Here is a 19,256-nt window from a genome sequence, read left to right on the forward strand (position 1 = left end):
TTTTCTCAAGGCCATAAAGATGTTTTTCTTCTGGCCTTTTGGCTCCCAACAGATAATGAATGAGAGCTACACTTGTATCTGGAGATTTGGAGCTAAGATCCACAAATGAGAGAGAATATATATTGCTTGCTTACTGTGTTACTTCGCTTAATATAAGTTTCTAGTTCCATCCATTTCCCTGAAAATTGCATTTTTCTTTACATCAAGTAGAACTCTGTTTCTAAATATATCACATTTTCATTATCCGTTCATCAGTTGAGGGACATTTAAGTTGTTTCCATCTCTTAGCTATTATGAAGAGCTGCAACAAACATGGTTGCATAAAAATCTGTAATAGGATGAGCCCATTAGGTGTATGGCAAGAAGTTGTATGACCAGAGCACTTGGTAGATTTATTTCTAAATTTTAAGTGTTTTCCATATTAATTTCAACATGGTTGCACAAGTTTGCAATATCACCAAAAGTGGATGAGAGTTCCCCTTTCCCAGCATCCACAACAGCATTTGGTGTCATGAGCTTTCTTACTTTTAGTCATTCTAACTAGGGACAGATAAAAGTAGTTTTGATTTGCATTTCCCTAATTACTTAAGATGTTGAACACATTTTTAATTTGATATACATATATCTACATATATATGTGTGTGTGTATGTGTATGTATATATATATAATTTTGTGTATTTCATACATCATAATCACATTTAGACTCCCTCCCTTATCTGCACCCACCTTACACCTCTCACTGAATTTCATGCATTCTATCATATACGTTAAGGTCTGTCAAATCAAATTTGTGTCCCCAAATGTTCTTCGGTGAGAGTTTATGCACTGGAACCTGATCATCCTATCTAGCCTCACTTCCTTAAGGAAGACCAACTCTCCCTCACTCAGTAGTAATAAGCTGCCAATAGTCCCTCAACTAAGGTCGGGGCTTCTTGCTCATGTCCTCATTTCTCTCCTGGGTTTTTGTCTACTTTGAGCTTTCATAGATTTTGTGCATGCTGTCAACATTGCTATAGTAAGTTCCTATGGAGCAAGTTCCCAGAATTTGGAAAACTCTGCTTCCTTGTTGTCATCCACCTCCCCAGGCTCTTTACAGCAAGTGGAACTCCAGTGTGTAAATGTACCACATTTTCATTATCTGTTCATCAGTTGAACACTCACCCCCTTCAGCAATGGTCCCTGTGGTTCTTCATATCACCTAACTGTTATTTTCTGCTTCTTTTTCCTTTCTAACCATCACTCCCCCTCCCCTGTTAATGTACTCTCATTTTCCTCATTTCCCCCTTGATATTACCTGTCTCCTATTATCTTCATCTCTTGAGTTCCTTCTTCCCTTTTAATTCTGCAGATCCTTGTATAACCATCTCTCATGTCCCAATTAAATACACCCATTTTCTCTTGATAACAACAGTCTCCTACCATCCCATCTCTCTAGCTCCTTCTTTCTTTTTTATTTTTAATTAAAAAAATTTTATTGAGCTTTTTAAATTTCATACATTTCCCACTCAAATCCAGACCCCCTACCCCACCCATGCCTCCCCCTATCCCCCCACCAAACCCTATGCACTCTGTCATACATGCTGAGTCCTACTCATTCCGGTGTTTATACTCAAATGTCTTTCAGTGTAAATGTGTGCCCTAGAGTCTAGTCAGCCCATCCAGTGGTCGTATGTAAGTCATACTCTCCCTCACCCAGCAACAATCAGTCTCAAATACTTCTCAATCTAGTGCTGGCCCACCACCTATTCTCACCTCCCTTTTGGTCCCTTGTTTAATTTGGCTAACATGGGTCCCTTGCTTGACACCGCTGCTGCCACAGGCTCACATGAGCAAGCCTCCAGGGGCCTGGAGGCCTCCTCCTCTGTGTTCATGAACCAGCCCTGGCTCTTAGAATCGTTCTGCCTCCTTTTCCACAATGGTCCCTGAGCCATGGGTGGGTGAGGTTCCATATAGGAGTCCCATCCTACATTCTATAGTCTCTAACTCTCCAAAACCTGGCCAGATGTGGCCTTCTGTGTACATTGCACTCTGATGTACATGGAAGCCTCACTGGTGAGAGTTGAGGGGTGCATTATCCCTCTCTCTACTCCTTATTCTGCTGTGTTCCATGAGCCATAGTTGTGGAAATTTGACTGCAGATGTGTCACCTAGTACTAGGCATCTCCCAGACGTATGTTCTCTGTGCCTGACCAGATGTGTAACTCTGCAGTAGCCTCCATCTGTTGCAAAAAAAAAAAAAAAAAGCTTCTTTGATGAGTGCTGTGCAGCATGCTTGTCACTCTAAGGGAGGTCTCTTGTGTCTGGCGCTGCATTCCCTGCCAACCATCTCCCAAGTATACATATGCACTAATGTTCAAACACTATGCGCATTTCTTATAGGGTTACTAGAGCATCATCTCTTTTCTCCTAGGTTTCCTAGCCCCCTGAGATTTACTTATCGCCACTCTTTTTTCTCCCATTTGGCCTCCTTCCTCCCTCCCTTCCTAGTCAAAGTGCCCCCATTATCCCCACCCTCCCCCAGTACCTCCTGACTCCCACCATCTTTCCTCTCCTGACTTCCCTCCCTCCCCTACACCATGGTCCCATGCATGTCCCTCCTTCCTCTCCTCCCTGCCAATTACTACCAGTTTTTCCACCTCCCCCAGGTAACATCTGTTCCCTACTATCCCCCTTTCAAGTTGTTTCTTGTCCTTTACCTCCATGTATCTTTTCCCTTTCCCTGGCTCTGGTGCTACTCCAAATTTATATACTCCCATATAAGGGATTGGTGCTACAATCCACAAGTGAGGAAGAACATATGTCACTTGCTTTTCTGCGCTTGTGTTACTTCACTTAGTATAACACTCTTTAGCTCCATCTGTTTACCTGCAAATTTCATAATTTCATCTTTTCTTACTGCTGAGTAGAACTCCACTAACCATTCATCAGCTGAGGGACATTTAGACTGTTTCCATTTCTTAGCTATTGTGAAGAGTGCAGCAACAAACATGGATGTACAGGTATCTCTACAGTACGATGAGTCCTTTAGGTACATGCCAAGGAGTGGTATCACTGGATCATATGGTAGGTTCATTTTAGTTTTTTGAGGGTTCTCCACACTGCTTTCTGTAATGGTTGCATGAGTTTGCATTCCCACCAGCAGTGAATGAGCATTCTTCTTTCTCCACATCCTCTTCAGAATTTGGAGTCTTTCATTCTCTTAATCTTTGCCAATCTGACAGGGGTAAGATGGAATCTTAAAGTGATTTTTATCTGCATTTCTCTAATTATTAAGGATGCTGAGCATCTTTTAAGGTGCTCCTTAACCATTTTTATTTCTTCATTTAGAGTTTAGACCTAAACTCTGCTTAGTTCTATTGCCCATCTTTTTATCGGGTCATTTATCTTCTTCTTTCTTTCTTTTTTGAGTTCTTTGTATATTCTGGATATTAATCCTCTGTTTGATGTGTAGCTGGTGAAGATTTTCTCCCACTCAATATGTTTCCTCTTCCCTTCCTCAGTTGTTTCTTTCATTATACAGAACTTTGTAATTTAATAAGGCCCACTTACTGATTGCTGACCTTAGTGCCTGAGAAGCTGGTGTTTGATTTAGAAAGTCCTTTCCTATGCCTATATTTGGAGGGTGTTGTTTATGTTTTCTTCTAGCAGTTTCTGAGTTACAAGTTTTATATTGTGGCCTTTGATCCATTTGGAATTGATTTTTGTGCAGGGTGAAAGATAAGGCTCAAGTTTCATTTTTCTGCAGGCAGAGATCCAACTTTTGCCAGCATCATTTGTTGAAGATTCTCTCTTTCCTCCATTGTGTGTTCTTAGCACTTTTGTCAAATATCAGGTGTCTGAAATTACATAAACTCATGTTTGGGTCTTCTATTGTGTTCCACTGATCCATGTGTCTATTTTTGTGCCAGTATCATGCTGTTTTTATGACTATAGCTCTGTAATAGAATCTGAGATCTGGTATGGTAATTTCCCCCAGCATTGCTGTTTTTGCCCAAGATTGTTTTGGCTATCTGAAGTCTTTTGTGATTCCATATGAATTTTAGAATGATTTTGTCAAGCTCAGTGAAGAATGTCTTGACCTAGATTTTAAACTTGTCTCACATTCTCACCTTTTAATATTTACACAGGCCTCCATACTACTGCATGTCCTAGAAGGACGTGGTGTCATAGTTTCCCTGTAGTGAGGTTCTGACATCTTAGAAACTAAAGCACATCATAAGGAAATAAAATTTTGTTACGTGAAGGTAGTTCTACCCAGGTACTAGAGTATTATCTATTTTTTAATTTAGGTTTTTATCTTTTTGAGGATTTCGTATGTGATTCCTGTATTTACATTATTTCTACCCCTTTCTTTCTCCTCCCAAATCACCCCCCAATTCCTTCTCAATTTCCTGTCCCCTTCTTTAATTACTGCTGTATATTCATATATGTGTATATAGAAACAACCTACTGAGTCCATTTAGTGGTGCTAGTGTGTACATGTGTTTACAGCCATGAAATCTCAATAATATGGTTGCCTAAACAAGACCTGCCTAATGACAATACCAGGTAATGTGGGGGGGGGTCACAAGGTTCTACCTCTAGATGAAAATGGATGAGAGGGGAAGGATCAGTTTCCTACAGAGATGAGCTCCTTGACAGATTATCCAGTCCCAAGGGGAGTATTACCTATTTTTTTAAGAATATACTTATCCTAAAAAGAGTGTTAAACCTCATTTTCAAAACTAAGCACAAACTTGGAAATTGATATGATTTAGGTAACAACCTAATTAGGAAAATTTGTCTTTGATAACTTTTCATCCAGTGCCCTGTGTTCATATTTCTACCTTGGCAGAGCCCATTATTCAAGGCCTCAAGGCTAAGTTTTCTCTGTCTTATGCAAAGGATTTACATGAAATGAAATCAAACTACTTTACATAAGATAATGTCTTATCTCTAAGTCAACATTAGGAAAAGCTAAATCCTGACAACCTGAACAAACAGAGCCAAATAAAGTGAGAAAATTTAATAAGAGTAATGTGTAATTGTATACTAGGGATTAAAATTCTTACTGGAAAATAAAAGTTAAAAAAAAAAAACTCTGGCTTTACAAGAACTCACATTAAAGTTTTGGTTGAAATTTTTAATTAACAATAAGGGCACTGAGAATCAATAAAGAGCTTCTGAAAAATTAATGCATTATTGGGTTGAACCAAAAACACTACAACCATTCCAAAGAGATGACCCCATCTCATTCAAGGCTGTCCAGGCTTTCTCTGGAACTTTTTGTTTTGGGGTGATATTTCAAAGTATAATGCTAGAATGTGGGAAATACTTAGCTCTATGTCACAAGAAGGATAGTAATGAACTTGGAGCTGTCATGTGGAAAAGTTTTAAGCCTACTCCACAGGGTTTTCAAATGTGGCAAGAATCCTCCTCACGCTTCAGAAGTAATCACCTCCTCAGGGAAGCTTCCCAGACAGTGGCTCTGGCTTCCCTTTTCATTCTCCTGTATTAGGCTACAAATCCTATTTCTAATTGTTTGTCAAAATCAATTTAGTCTTGTGTCTCAGTCCATCTAGGTTTCTTAGATTGGGTGGCTGATAAGCAATGGAAATTTAAACCTCACAGTTCTGAAGGCTGCAAGTTCAAGAATAAGGTACTGGCAGATCTGCAGTCATGGATTCACTTCCTGGTGAGGAACGTGTAGTCATGGACTCACTTCCTGGTGTAGGGATGGTACCTTTTCTCTTTAACCTATCTTGCTCTTTTTTATAAAGACGTTAATCTCAATCACAGGGTCTCTGCTCTCATGACCTATCCCCCTTCCAAAGTCTCCTTCTACCAATACCATCCTCTTGAGGAGTCATGATTCAGTATTAATTTGGACTAGACACAACATTCATCCTACTAAACTGGAAGTTACCAAACAAGACAGACCTTACTTGATTTGTCAGTCCCAGAGCTTCATTCTTAGCTCAGATGACTGAATGGGCATAAACATGAGAAAACACGAAAACAGTGAAGACACTTTAAAATGCAGTGGCTGTGAGATTTATGGTCAGCCTTAAGAAGCCACATTTTTGCTTTCACAGGGGCCCTGACTTGGGGTTAAATAGCAGGGCAGTTGAGGGGATTAAAGTGCTGATGTAAAAGATTCTTAGACTCTTTGTGAACCCAGGACCTATGACTTGAATTTTTCTGAGAAAGATTAAGTTATGACAATATAGACTTCGTTTTATCACAAGTCAATTCTGAGCCACTCTGGAAGAGTTAAAAACACATTTTAATGATCAATTCCATTCAAACCCAAATTTTCTTTGATGTTTCTCCCTATCTTTTCTATCTCCTTCTCTTCTTACTTCTCAAAGCTGATGGATAATTTTTCCACTTCCTTGTCAGGATGCATCTGACTTCAGTAAACACAGCAGTAGACAGTGAGGTGAGGTCAGACTCAGAGAAAAGTAGTTCTGAGATTCTTAGGATCAACTGTGCCAAAAGCAAATGGAGATGCGATTAATGATGCAAAGTCATTACCTCTCCTTTCCCTTTTTGCTGGTTCAATTTTTTTTACAAGGGCCCAATTTTCCATAGAAACAGATTTACAACAAATACAAAGATTTCATCTTTTATTTATAAGGCAAAAATCTACCCAAACATTTTTCATTAAAATAGTGTGCCCTATTGTACTGGCTTTCAGGGTATCAGCCAAGCATTATATAACTTTTGTTATTCTGGTGGGAACTAATAAGCTAAGACTGTGTAGAACAATGTCCTCAGAAGTTACAGAAACTATCAGGTCTGACACTGATTACTGAATTCTAGTTGCTGATGAAGATTTGGGGGAAACTGAAATATTGAACTGCTACAAATGCCTATCCTCTTCCTGTTCTCTGCCTTCCTTCTGGGGAACATTTCTTATGAAAGTATCCCCCATTCCTGAATTAATTCATAGACAATTATGAAATTAGAAAAACAGTGTTATTAACTAATATTGGAAACAGAAATATGTGACTTCTTTATTTTGATTTACATTATACAACGTGAGAAGATTTTTGAAAAACTAAATGGGCAGATAGGATAGGGTGAAGGAATAGCAGAGTTGGTGAGGGAGCTGGCAACTGATACCCAAAAAGGAGAACAGGGCTGCTGGGACTGCACCACACACCAGGCAAAGTGGTAGATGGAGGCCCATGCACAGCAAGACCAGGACTCTTCCATGTATACCAATGAAGATCATTTCTATGACTTTTAAAGGTGTGCCTGCCTCCAGAAAATGACATTGGTGCAGTAGCGGCACTTTTATGTTAGGGCTAATCAACAGCTATCTAATTGTTCTTAAACCCCACTCAACGGGAGGAAACCCATGTGTGGTACTGTAAACCTAGCCAGATGCACATAAATGGAGAGGTCACAGATCTTAAATAAAACCCCAAGGCTGTCACATACCCAGACAAATTTAATTTCTTACTATGTACAAAATACGATTCTTAAATTTACAGAAAAGTATCCCAGTCACCACTCATTAAAAATACTTCTTTTTCAACAGACAGATATTATTACAGAATTACACAACTGATCACACACAGAGATTGTCTCTGAATTGCCCAAACCTAAGTAGCACACCTAGAATACAACCTCTATATCTACAGCTCACAGAACATAGAATAAAGGATGAAGAGAACACTAATGCATCTTTCAATTCTCATCAATGAGACTCCCTCATGCAATAGAGGGCCAGGAACACAAAAGGTCACAATGGCCAAAGCACAGAGAATAAGAGTCTCCAGAATATGGGTCTTTGGACAGGACTCCTATATTAAAATACACCCACCCAGGGTTCAGGAACGATTGCTTCTGTACATCAAAAGAAGCAACCAAGTGAAAAGAAAACCCACAGAGTGGGAGAAAATCTTCACCAGTGATACATCTGATAGAGGTTTAACATCCAGAATATAAAAAGAACTCAAAAAACAAAGAATCAAGAAAGCAAGTAACCCAATTTAAAGATGGGCTAAGGATCTGAACAGAGAGTTCTCAAAAGAAAAAATAAAGACAGCTAAGAAGTATCTTAGAAGGTGTTCAACATCATTAGTAATTAGAGAAATGCAAATTAAAACCACTTTAAGATTTCTTCTTACCCCAGTCAGACTGGCTAAGATCAAGAGAACAAATGATACCAATGTTGGAGAGGATGTGGGGAAAGGGGAACACTCATCCACTGCTGGTGGGACTGCAAACTTTTGCAACCACTATGGAAAGCAGTGTGGAGAACCCTTAAAAAACTAAAATTGAACCTACTATTTGACCCAGTTATACCACTCCTTGGCATATACCCAAAGGACTCATCCTATTGCAGAGACACTTGTACATCCATTTTTATTGCTGCTCTTTTCACAATAACTAAGAGATGGAAGCAACCTACATGTCCCTCAACTGACAAGTAGATAAAGAAAATGTGGTACACAATGGAGTTCACTTAGCAGTGAAGAAAGATTAAATCATGAAATGTGCAGGTAAAGGGACAGACTAAAAACTGTCATACTAAATAAAGTAACACAGACTCAGAAAAACAAACAACATATGTTCTCCCTTATAAGTAGATCCTAGCACCAAATCCTTGAGCACCAAATCCTTATAATCCTTATATGCCTCCCAGGCATAACTATAGGAACCAGGATAATGAAAAGGAACCAAGGAGATAAAGGAAACAAAAGAACCTGAGAGAGAAGAACAGTAGGAAACAGGCATTACTAAGGGAGAAATGGATAAAAATGGGGTTCTTTAACTGGGAGGGGGAAGGGAGGGTTACACAAGGAACCTTGAGGATAAAGGGAAAGAAGGAGCTCAAGAGAGGTGGGACCATATGTGACAGGTATTATCAAGGGAGAGATGGGGAAAATGGGGGCACTTTAAATGGGGAAAGCCCATTATGGAGAGTTAGACAGTAAGAGAGATAAATAATACCTAGCAAGTTTTTAAAAAGCAGAGGGAACCATATTAGTCCAACAACCTACTGACAAATTATACATACATTATCTCTGCATGTGTCCATGTATATAGCTCAAGGCTACATAACAAAAAAAAGTGCCAGACAGGAGAAACCATCCTTTGAGTTGTTGGCCAGGGTAGTCCAAGAGACTCCCAAAATCACACAGGCCATTGCCACAACCTTTGATTGCTTCCCAGAACTTGAAGGTAAGACCCTATTGTTGAAGACAACATACTTTGGACACAGAATCTGGAGCAATGGAGCTAGAAATGACCTAGAGGCCACTTCCCCTGAAGGCTAGCTCTCATAGCTTTGGACAGCACTATGAAGGTGCCAAGGGAAAACATCAATGGATGATCCAACACCAGCTTCAAGACCAAATAACCACATCAATGGCCAGCACAGCACACGTCATTGGTGCAGTAGTGGCACTCTTATACTGGGGGCAATCAACAGCTACCTAATTTGATTAAATGCCCACTCAAAGGGGAACACTCAAGTGTGGTACTGTAAACATAACCTAATACACATGGCTGGAGTGGCCATAGATCTTAGAGAAAACCCCAAGACTGTCACATTGCTAAACTCATGTGATTACTTACTATGTGAAAAATATGTATCTTTATATTTACAGACAATATCCCAGTTACCACTCATCAAAGAATCTCATTTTGCACCAGTCAGAGGCTGTTTGCTTGCTTTTACACTGCTGGGAATAAAATCCACAGCCAGGTAAGGGTTCTATTACTGAGCTACACCCCCAGGCCTCTTCCACTTTCAAGGCAGAAGCCCTTTTCACAGGGCTTTGGGTTATGGTTATTTGAATCAATACAATTTTTTCAAGTTAAATAAATCACACAAGTTGATTCCTCTTTAAGTATCTCTTTCTATCACCACCCAATACTCACTGATGCCAGTGTCTTTACAGTACTGGACCAAGTACTGTCCCATGACTTTTAGTAGATGATTATATTCTCGAACATTAAGGAATTCTTGTTTATTATGGGATGGCTCCATAATCTCTAAGGGTATGTTCACAATTCCAATCACACCTGCACCAAGTCTGAAAGAAAAAGCGCATATATGAATTTTGTAAAATCTGGATAAAGAGAAAAGAAAAAAAAAACCAAACCTATACTGGTAATCTGCAATAAAATTTTTCAAAAATTAATGCACTGTCTTTGTGTGGATCATGTCAGAGCTATCAAGTTAACTTGAACATATGTTATCATAATTCCATGATGATTTCTGTTATGTTCATTCTATCTCACAAAACCCCCTCAGCATCTCTTTGCTCCATTAATAATATTAAATAATACTCTTTCTAAATTTGTTGCCTACATGGGCAGTCAAGATTGGTGGAAAGGAGAAGTCTTTAAGCACAAACACCAGTGACAGCACCTTCCTGCAGTGACCTGACATGGTCCTCTTAATACTGATACTGGCTGGAGAAAATCATTTTCTTTGTCCCCATTTCATTGGTCAGGGTGGGTTTTTCCTCATTACAGAGGTTTTGGGTGCATCATGAGATCTACCAAGGTAATATAACAGTCTCATATCCCAGGGGATGACCACAGGTATTTGACTGTTAATCTAATGGACAAAAGTTTTTGATCCTTTTTTCTAGTGGCACACAATGTACATATACCCAGGATAATCTGCTTGCTGACATCATCAAACTTAGGGAAAACACATCCTGAGTTCTCACAGATGAGAGGTTCCCCACTGTCCTGGCCACAACACTTATATTACACCTTCCCAAACTGAGGCCTCTGCCGGTTTTGTTTTTCACAACTTTTTTCTTCTTCCCTGTCCTCCCGACACTACTAATTCTGTAAGTCTGAATTTGTGCACTACTTTTTCCAAAAAGTCTGATATGACTTCCTTCAGTTTGGTTTACTACATTCCAACACAATGTGCATTCATTCATTTATTCAATTATCCAGTTACTCATTTATTCACAATAAGCACCTGACCATGTTGCAGAAACTAGAAACTTGGACATGAACACAAAAGACACGGTCCCTGGTTCTCTTTCACTGAAGGGTGATAAGCTTGATAGTAATAGGCAGGCAAATGTCCAAGATAAATTTAAAAGGTGACACATGGTTTTAGGAAACAGGGTAGATACTACATTATGTGAAAAGTGACAGATGAGTGGGACAGCAGGGCTCAATTTTAATTAGGCAAGGAAAGGGATTTAGAACTCATGCCTGAATAGCATGCCAAGGCCAACAGTCAGGAGATTTGAGGATAGAAGGTTTGAAATCAAGCTCTAGGCTAACTACTGTGGGATTTTAAACAAAGGAGTCAACAAATTTATGTAATTCATTCTTCAATTGGGAAAAGAAGAACCCAAATTATCCCTATTTGCCGATGACATAATTCTGTACTTAAAAGACCCTTAAGATTCTACCAGAAAACTCTTAGATCTCATAAATACTTGCATCAATGTAGTATGATACAAAATCCACATGCAAAGCTCAGTAGTTTTTCTTTTTTCTTTTCAACACTTTTATTAGCAAATATTAATTATTCATGAAAATTAGTATATTTTCTATATATCAATAATGAAAAAATTCAAGATAACTAAAAAAATTGATAAAATAAACCTAACCAAGGAGATAAAAGATCTCTATGATGAAATCATTAAAACACCAAAGAAACTGATGAGATTAGAAGATGAAAAATCTTCCCATGTTCATGGATAAGGATAATTGTTGTGAGAATGACTATCTTGCCAAGAGCAATCTGCAGATTTAGTAAATCCCCATCAAAATTCCAATGAAATGTCTCATCAAACAAGAGAAAAAAAACCCTAAAATTGATATGGAAGCACGAAAATCCCCAAATAACTCAAGTAATCCTTAGCAGAAAGGGCAATGCAGGAGGTATCACAATGCTGGAAGTATTACAGAACCACAAGTAGCAAAAACAGACTGGTGCCAACACAAAACCAGACCTGCAGAGCAATGCAATTAAGTGGAGGACCCAGAAATAACCCCACACAAGCACAGCACCAAAACTTTGTAAAGCTTTACATTGCAGAAAAGGCAGACTCTTTAATAAAATAGTGCTCAGAAAATTGGATTTTCACATGTAGAAGAACGAAAGTAGCTCCACATGCCCTATCCCGTGCAAAAATCAATTGAAAATGAATCTTAACATAAAACTGAAACTTTGAAACTATTAGAGGAAATGACTGGGGAAAACACTCAAAATATAAGTTTAGGCATAGATTTTTCTGAGTATGGTTCTAACAGTACAGGAAATAATCCCAAGAATATTATGACAAAGAGATTATATAAAATTGAAAAGCTTCTGCACAGCAAAGGATCAACCACCAGAGTAAAGAGATTCCCTGCATAATGGGGAAAAAAAATTCTTTGCCAGCCATGGATCAGTCAGGGAATTAATACATAAGGTACATAAAGAACTGCAAAATTAAAACCAATAAAACCAATAACTCAGTTAATGATCTTAAAAGAAAGTTCTCAAAAAGAATCAATGCAAATGACCAATAAATACTTGGAAGTGTTCAACATGGTTAATCATCAGGGAAATACAAATGAAAACTGTTTTGAGATTTCATCTCACCCAAGTCAGAATGGCTATCAAGAAAACAGACAACAAATGCTGATGAGGATGCAGACCAAGAACTCTGTTCCCTGCTGTAGGAATGTAAACTTGGGCAATCACAATGGAAATCGGTATAGAGGCTCCTCAGAGAACTGAAAACAGAATTACCACATGATCCAGCTCTGACTCTTGGGCATATACCTAAAAGTTTCTAGGTCAGTTGCCACAAAGATGCTTACACATGTTTATTGTTACACTATTCATAATAGCCATGAAATGGCATCAGCCTAGCTGTCCATCAATAGATGAATGAATAAAGAAAGTGTGGTACGCAGATGCAATGGAATTTTATTCAGCCAAAGGGAAAAAGAAAAATATGGCATTGAAAGGAATATTGGTGTACTCCAAAATCATTATGTTAAGAGAAATAAACCAGACTCAGAAAGACAAATACCATCTGTTTTCTTTCATATGTAGATACTAAATTTAAAATTAGATATATGAGGATATATGTGTGTGCATTTGTAGGTCACAGAACTAGAAAAAGGATCATGAGAGAAGCAGACGAGATCTTAAAGGAAGACAGGGCAGCAGAATAAATAAGAAAGCTAAAAAAGGGATGCATGTTGGGAGGGGGCAAGGAAGAAAGGGAACTAGCTGGAGGGTGAGGAGCCATAAGGGAGACACTGGGGAAGGGGTGTGAATGAGAACAAAGTACAATGATACGGATGCATGAAGACACCATGATGAAACCCATTACTGTGCATGCTAAACTTAAAAATAATAAATACTGTTCCTGCCGTTTGCACACAATATTAAAGTACACTCATGTGTTCCTTAGCAAAAGACCATAGTTGGCGTTTTCTGTCTTCAAAGCATAGTATATAATTCCTGGCATAAAATGCCACAATAAAACTGACTTTGTGTGAACAACGAATAAAGAGAGTGAGGAAGCAAGGTGAGCAGAGCTCCCAGCATCACTCTACCACTCAGCCATCTTGTTTGCTCTGCCCTTTCTGTGTCATTTCTGTAGAAAGCTGCACAACTGTCAAAGCTTGTGGAACTTTAGATCTTTGGGAAAGCACCAGGGCACATTATTCCAGATCCAAACAGACTAGAGCTGTTTAATTCTACACACTCACTCACGTAAACGTCATGACAGGAGCCTTAAAACAAGTCAACCTGGTCTCCTTCCACGATCAGGGGTTTTACTTTTCTTTTCCTTTTTAAAATTTCTTTAATGCGCTTATATCATTTTTTAACTGGTAAAATATTAAAAGCTAAAGAGATGGCACAAGAAATGGTAAAACATCAGGAAGTGTATTGGAAAAAGTCTTTTTCCTTAAATGTGATTTTTCTTCTGAGAGCCAGCACATAGCCTCATAATATTATAAATTAGGCAGATTAATGCCCACATGCTGAGAGGAAGTGGGCAGAGGTGACACCTGTTCACATTATGATGGATCATTCATGTCACTCCATAGACAGAATCTGCTAGATCCTCCCCTTCCTGCCTGTGCACCTGGAAACACAGCGTACTTACAGGGACTTCACTTTCAGCTGCGGGCCGACCTTCTGATGCATTTTGATCAACCGGTTATTACTGTAAATGAACATTCCATCTTGGCTTCGGTGTTCTATGTTCACTCCAAAGAATAGAGAGAGTGTTCTTGCTTTTTTTAATTCTCTAGGATTATATTTAGAAAAGTAATTTTGAAACATTTTATTAAGTAAAAACAAAATTTACAGAACTTCTAATAATTAAATTCAGAAGGTAAAGATCAAAGGTATTATAGATAACATACCCAGATATTTCAAAAAAATCTGGTGGGTGTTCAGTACAGCCAATTATTCTGAATAATTGCAATGCAAATAACTATATTGACAAGCACAGCATTCATTCATTCAAAAAACAAAACCTGCCCACTTAAATTTACAAGAACCAGAAAGAGCTTTGAAATGTTAACAGGTTTAATACATATATTACAATATTGTTGAAAAACGATAAACTGAGCCAAAAAGGTAGTCTTAGCTTTCTCTCTAACATTTCCTAAAACTCAAAAATAAATAAAAGCTAATAAAGTCAATTTACATGCGTAACAGACAAGGCCTCCTGTTTTCCTGTATGTAAAACATTAGAACAGAAATTGAGAACTTGCAGACTGATACTGACAACCACAGCATCAGGAGGCTGCTGGGGCTGTGGGGAGCACCTGGATGTGAGAGACAGACTTGGCTCCAAATATATGCTCATCTTTACGGTATCTGGGAAACACACATGAACTACTTGAATACTGTGTCTCACCTGAAATGTGGGAGAAATGTCTACCTAGTCACATGGGATGTGGTGAGGACTAAGAGATCATTATAGATATAAACTTGGAACAGATTAGATGCATAACAAATGTTATTTCCTTTCCCAATCTAGAATGACAGCAAATAGGAGTCTTCCCTTGTACTCATAGTGTAACACACACACACACATACACACACACACACACACACACACACACACACTCACATCTCTACACTGTGATATTACAACTAATGGAAACATACTTACTGAGCTGACTGACTGCACCTGATGCTAAAGAACAGTGATACAGTGCTAGGGGTCTTTCCCCCATGCATATGATACACAGAGTACATCAGATTTTTTGAGACATGGTTAACCTGTTGCATGGGTTAATGGATTATGTATTATTAAATGCATACACATCTAAGATCATATATGGATCAATACTGTTTATCCAACTATGAAATCTCAGTTCTTCAACAAACAAGAGAACTGAGTGTGTAAAGGATTTGCAGATAGGGCATTAAAAAATATCACATCATTGCTCTGGTAAGAGACATACTGACTGTCTTCAAATTTAAAAAAGAAGGCACAGTTTCTTCTTATGTCATTACTTTGTTTTCTAACTTTAAAAATAATAAAATTAATGTTTCCTATTAAAAATTCAAGGCAATTGCCATCAATGGCTATGTACAGATTAATTTTTATATATTATACTATGATTAGAAACATTATCAACAAAGTTCTTTCTGAAAATGAAAGAAGTTTGAGTTTTCAATGGAAATTTCTATGAAATTTAAATAATTTTGGTAAATGCATTAGTAGCATCTCAAATTTACTTATTTTGATAAGTGCAAAACTAACAGCTTAAAGTTAAGTTTTGAGGAAACTTATAATTACTTTGCCTATATGACACCAAAAATAATGTTGAAAACTAATTGCCATTGAAAAAAAGTTTCTCAAAGATGTCAACAATTTTCATTCTGACTTTACTTGTTCAACAATCATTTTCTATTTAACTTGTTTAGCATCTAAGCTGGAGAACAAGTCAAAATTATAACTGTAAATATTTATTTTTAAGACAGCTTTGCTGTTTTAATTATACAAATGTCATGTTCCCTTCAAACATTGTTTCTTAACTTAAATTTTAATCTTCAGCTTAAATGACAAAAGGATGGCAAAGCTGTCAGCTGATCTCCTGCTCATATTTCTTCATCCAGCCATCTTCAAAAAGGCTTGACTAAACTCTGAGGTAATATCTGACTTGTATTCAACATTACATAGGCATATATGTACTCAAACCAATAAAAACTTCATCAATATTTTATAGTGTGTCTTGGTTGGGGAACCTTGCTCTCATTAAGAGTTAATATCATAATATATTATATGCTAAAAAAGAAATTGTCATAATAACTAAAAAAAATCTGCCCTCTTAGAAATCGGAACATAACATAGTTAAGTTCTGGGATCCTCATAGACAGAACACCTTACCTCTGCTTCTCTAGAAGATTTTTATGTTTTGCTTCCACATCTTCCAGAGCTTTCTGCAATACATCCTGGAGAAGTACATTTAGTTGGAAAGAAACACAAGGACATTGGATTAATGACAGATGAGTTGACACCCTATTGTCCCATGTTTCAAAGGTAACAGCTCACATATGATGCACATGGGAGAAAAACAGCAGATACATGAAAACTGGTTAAGTTCCAATAGTCAAGAAGATAAACTCTACCATTGTCTGTTCACACACTCTGTATATAAAGGATGCCCTCTCTGCCTTCCTTTTACTCACTATAATGACAGAAGGGCTTTAACATAAACTATATAAAAGCCTGAGTGAGTTATTCAGTATGCCTAGGCCCCTACTTGGCTGAGTGAACAGGAATGTACAATTATGTCATTACCAAAGCACATTTCAGAAAAAAAAATTGGTCATAAATTTTGTTAGTAGCCAAGAGAAAATCCCTTCTTATCAAGTTCCTGATGCCTTGAACTAACACTTTCCAACTGCTCTCTTTACAGGTTACCCAAGCTTCTTCCTGCCCAGAGTGCTCCAAAGTCAGCCCTCAGTACGTCTTTTTATTTAATACACTGGTTCACTCCCTCCCATATCTCTAGTACATTCTCTCTAACCTGGCTGAAAAGGAAAAATCCACCAGTACTGTTGTCATACTGTTATCAACAGACTTTTATAGCGACTAGTGAGGAGGAGGATCAGTAGGAGGGGGATGGGGACAGAGAGAGTAGTTGGGGTATGCATTACATGCATGTATGAAAATGTCATAATGAGACCCATTATTCTCTATAATATATGCTAATATTTTTTAATAATAGACATTTAAAGAGTTCCATCCACCATGTGTGAAAGGTGGCATCTCTTCTGATGAGTGCATCACTGATAGAACAATATTTCCACTGTCTTTCAAGTTAAAAACGTGTGGCGGGAGGTGGTTGCTAGGCACTTCATTCCAAACTCTGCTGCCAGGAAGCATGTAAGAGGTCAAAAGCTCAGGCCATTCTGCTCTGCTGTCTTCTCTGCATTAAAGTAACCAGGGTACTTCCAAGCCACAAAGCAAGCTGGCCAAAGACGTGCCCACTCTTCCTGGCAGAGCACTCAGCACAGAGCAAAGGCAGAAAGAAGCACTGCAAAGGCAAGACAAAAGAAAGGCCTTGCCCTGTGAGAGAGAACCTAATTCTCTGGGCTCTCAAGCACAGAAGGCAAAGGGAATTGATTTCTTAGAAACAAAATAAAAGAGCCTAAGCTATGAAAAAAATCAATAACAATAAGATAGATTTACCTTTACCTTAAAAAAATTAAAAGGAAAAATCTTGAGAATTTTGAGAAAGGCATGATTTAGCTTTGCTTTAGGGCACTATCACTGTCTAACTTCATCCTTCCTCGTGACAGGAAGGAGTCTATCAGACAGAGTCCTGGTTCTTATGTTGAAGGGGAAAACAGCTGAAACATTCATTTATTTAGTTTGTAGAAGCTGGTACAGAGAGGGTAAAAGGCAGCAGTTTTTCTCCTTCCTCCTGTTCATCCCTTTGTGCTCAAGCAAACAGACCCAGTGCTTAATGCTGCACCACAGCGGACAGCTTACACTGTAGTTCTGGTAAAAGCAGACTTGTGGTGCATATCCTGCAGCTACACTCTTTCTCTTAGCTGCAATGTGCTATAATTAATAATTATAGTTCTTTATAACGTGTCTTACTCGTGGGCATGTTACAAGGATTATAGAGAATGTTTATAAACTGTGTGAAACAATTCACAAGAAAAGCACTTGGTAAGCTGGAAGCATTGTGGTTAATATTCATAATTATGGTATATGATGCCTAGCACCAGAAGCAAGGATTGCTTATTAGTGTTCTTCTTACTTTCTCCATTTGGATTCACAGAGAGCTATACTTTGAATAGATATTTTCAAGGAGATTTGATAGGCTAGAATTTTTCTGCTATCTTTTCATTATTTTCTCCTTTCCTTATGTTATTTTCTTTTTCATTTAAAAAAATTGATTGCAATACTCCTTTACACTGTTCTGAATTCACCCTTGATTTTGCTCCTCTTTGCTCAGCCTTCCCCCTTCTTGCTGGGTTTTTCTCCCCTTTCTTTGCATTCATCTAATCTGTTTAACTATGTTAAATTTATCTTAATCTTCTGAGCTCAGCTGTATTTAAAAGTTTAGAAAGTAAATGATAAGAGACAACTATGCACAGAAAAAGAAAGTGGCACTGCTGGCCATTTAAGACTATTTTTTACACCTCATACCTTGGCAGAAGACAAAGAAATTCTGTCAGGCTGGTTTACTTTGATTTGAGCTTCTTTAACTATGAGTTCAGCTGGAAGTAGAAGTACAGTAGTTATAACATGGTAAAATTCTTCCAAACCATGTTCAAGTGTGTGTGTTCTATGCATACAGCCCTGAGCACTGGGAATGGCACAGAGACACAATCTCAGAAAGGTCTCTGTTCCCATCATAGTTCTTCCTCATTTTAAATCTTCTATTTGGGGAGGATGGCTCACTGGGTAAGAGTGCTTTCTCTCCAAGGATGAGGAGCTGAGTTTGAATCCCAAGCACCCATATAAAAAGTAGAGCAAGGCTACACATGCCTAAGACCTCAGCCTGGGGGTGGGGTGGGGCAGATCCTGAGAGCTTGCTGGCCAGCCAGCCTAGTTCAAATGGGGAGCTTCTGGTTTAGTGAGAGACCCTGACACAAGGCCATACAGCAGAGTTATAGAAGAAGACACTCAACATCCTATTCTAGTCTCTGTCTGCATGCACATGGGTATATATACCTGCAAACTTACAGGAATGCACCATACTCATACACTAAACACACACACACACACACACACACACACACACACACACAAAATCTTCTATCCGAGCTTCCTCTTAGGCATAGCAA

The 19,256-nt window shown here is 38.3% G+C and overlaps 1 protein-coding gene across 1 annotated transcript in view; it reads right to left on the bottom strand.

The window, feature by feature from the left end:
• Nucleotides 1–6,411: 6,411 nt before the first annotated feature.
• LOC103741091 (MORC family CW-type zinc finger protein 1-like) overlaps nt 6,412–19,256 on the bottom strand; it is a 77,645-nt gene continuing 64,800 nt past the window's right edge. The window contains exons 11-15 of the mRNA XM_008841774.2: nt 18,616–18,686; nt 16,339–16,403; nt 14,095–14,238; nt 9,881–10,035; nt 6,412–6,469 (exon numbers count right to left, since the gene is read on the bottom strand). Of these exons, the coding sequence (XP_008839996.2) occupies nt 6,435–6,469; nt 9,881–10,035; nt 14,095–14,238; nt 16,339–16,403; nt 18,616–18,686 (470 nt within the window). The 3' untranslated portion in view covers nt 6,412–6,434. The remainder of the gene's footprint in view (nt 6,470–9,880; nt 10,036–14,094; nt 14,239–16,338; nt 16,404–18,615; nt 18,687–19,256) is intronic.

The sequence above is a fragment of the Nannospalax galili genome, unplaced genomic scaffold (assembly GCF_000622305.1).
Source record: "Nannospalax galili isolate Female #2095 unplaced genomic scaffold, S.galili_v1.0 scaffold1320, whole genome shotgun sequence".
Taxonomy (NCBI): Eukaryota; Metazoa; Chordata; class Mammalia; order Rodentia; family Spalacidae; genus Nannospalax; species Nannospalax galili.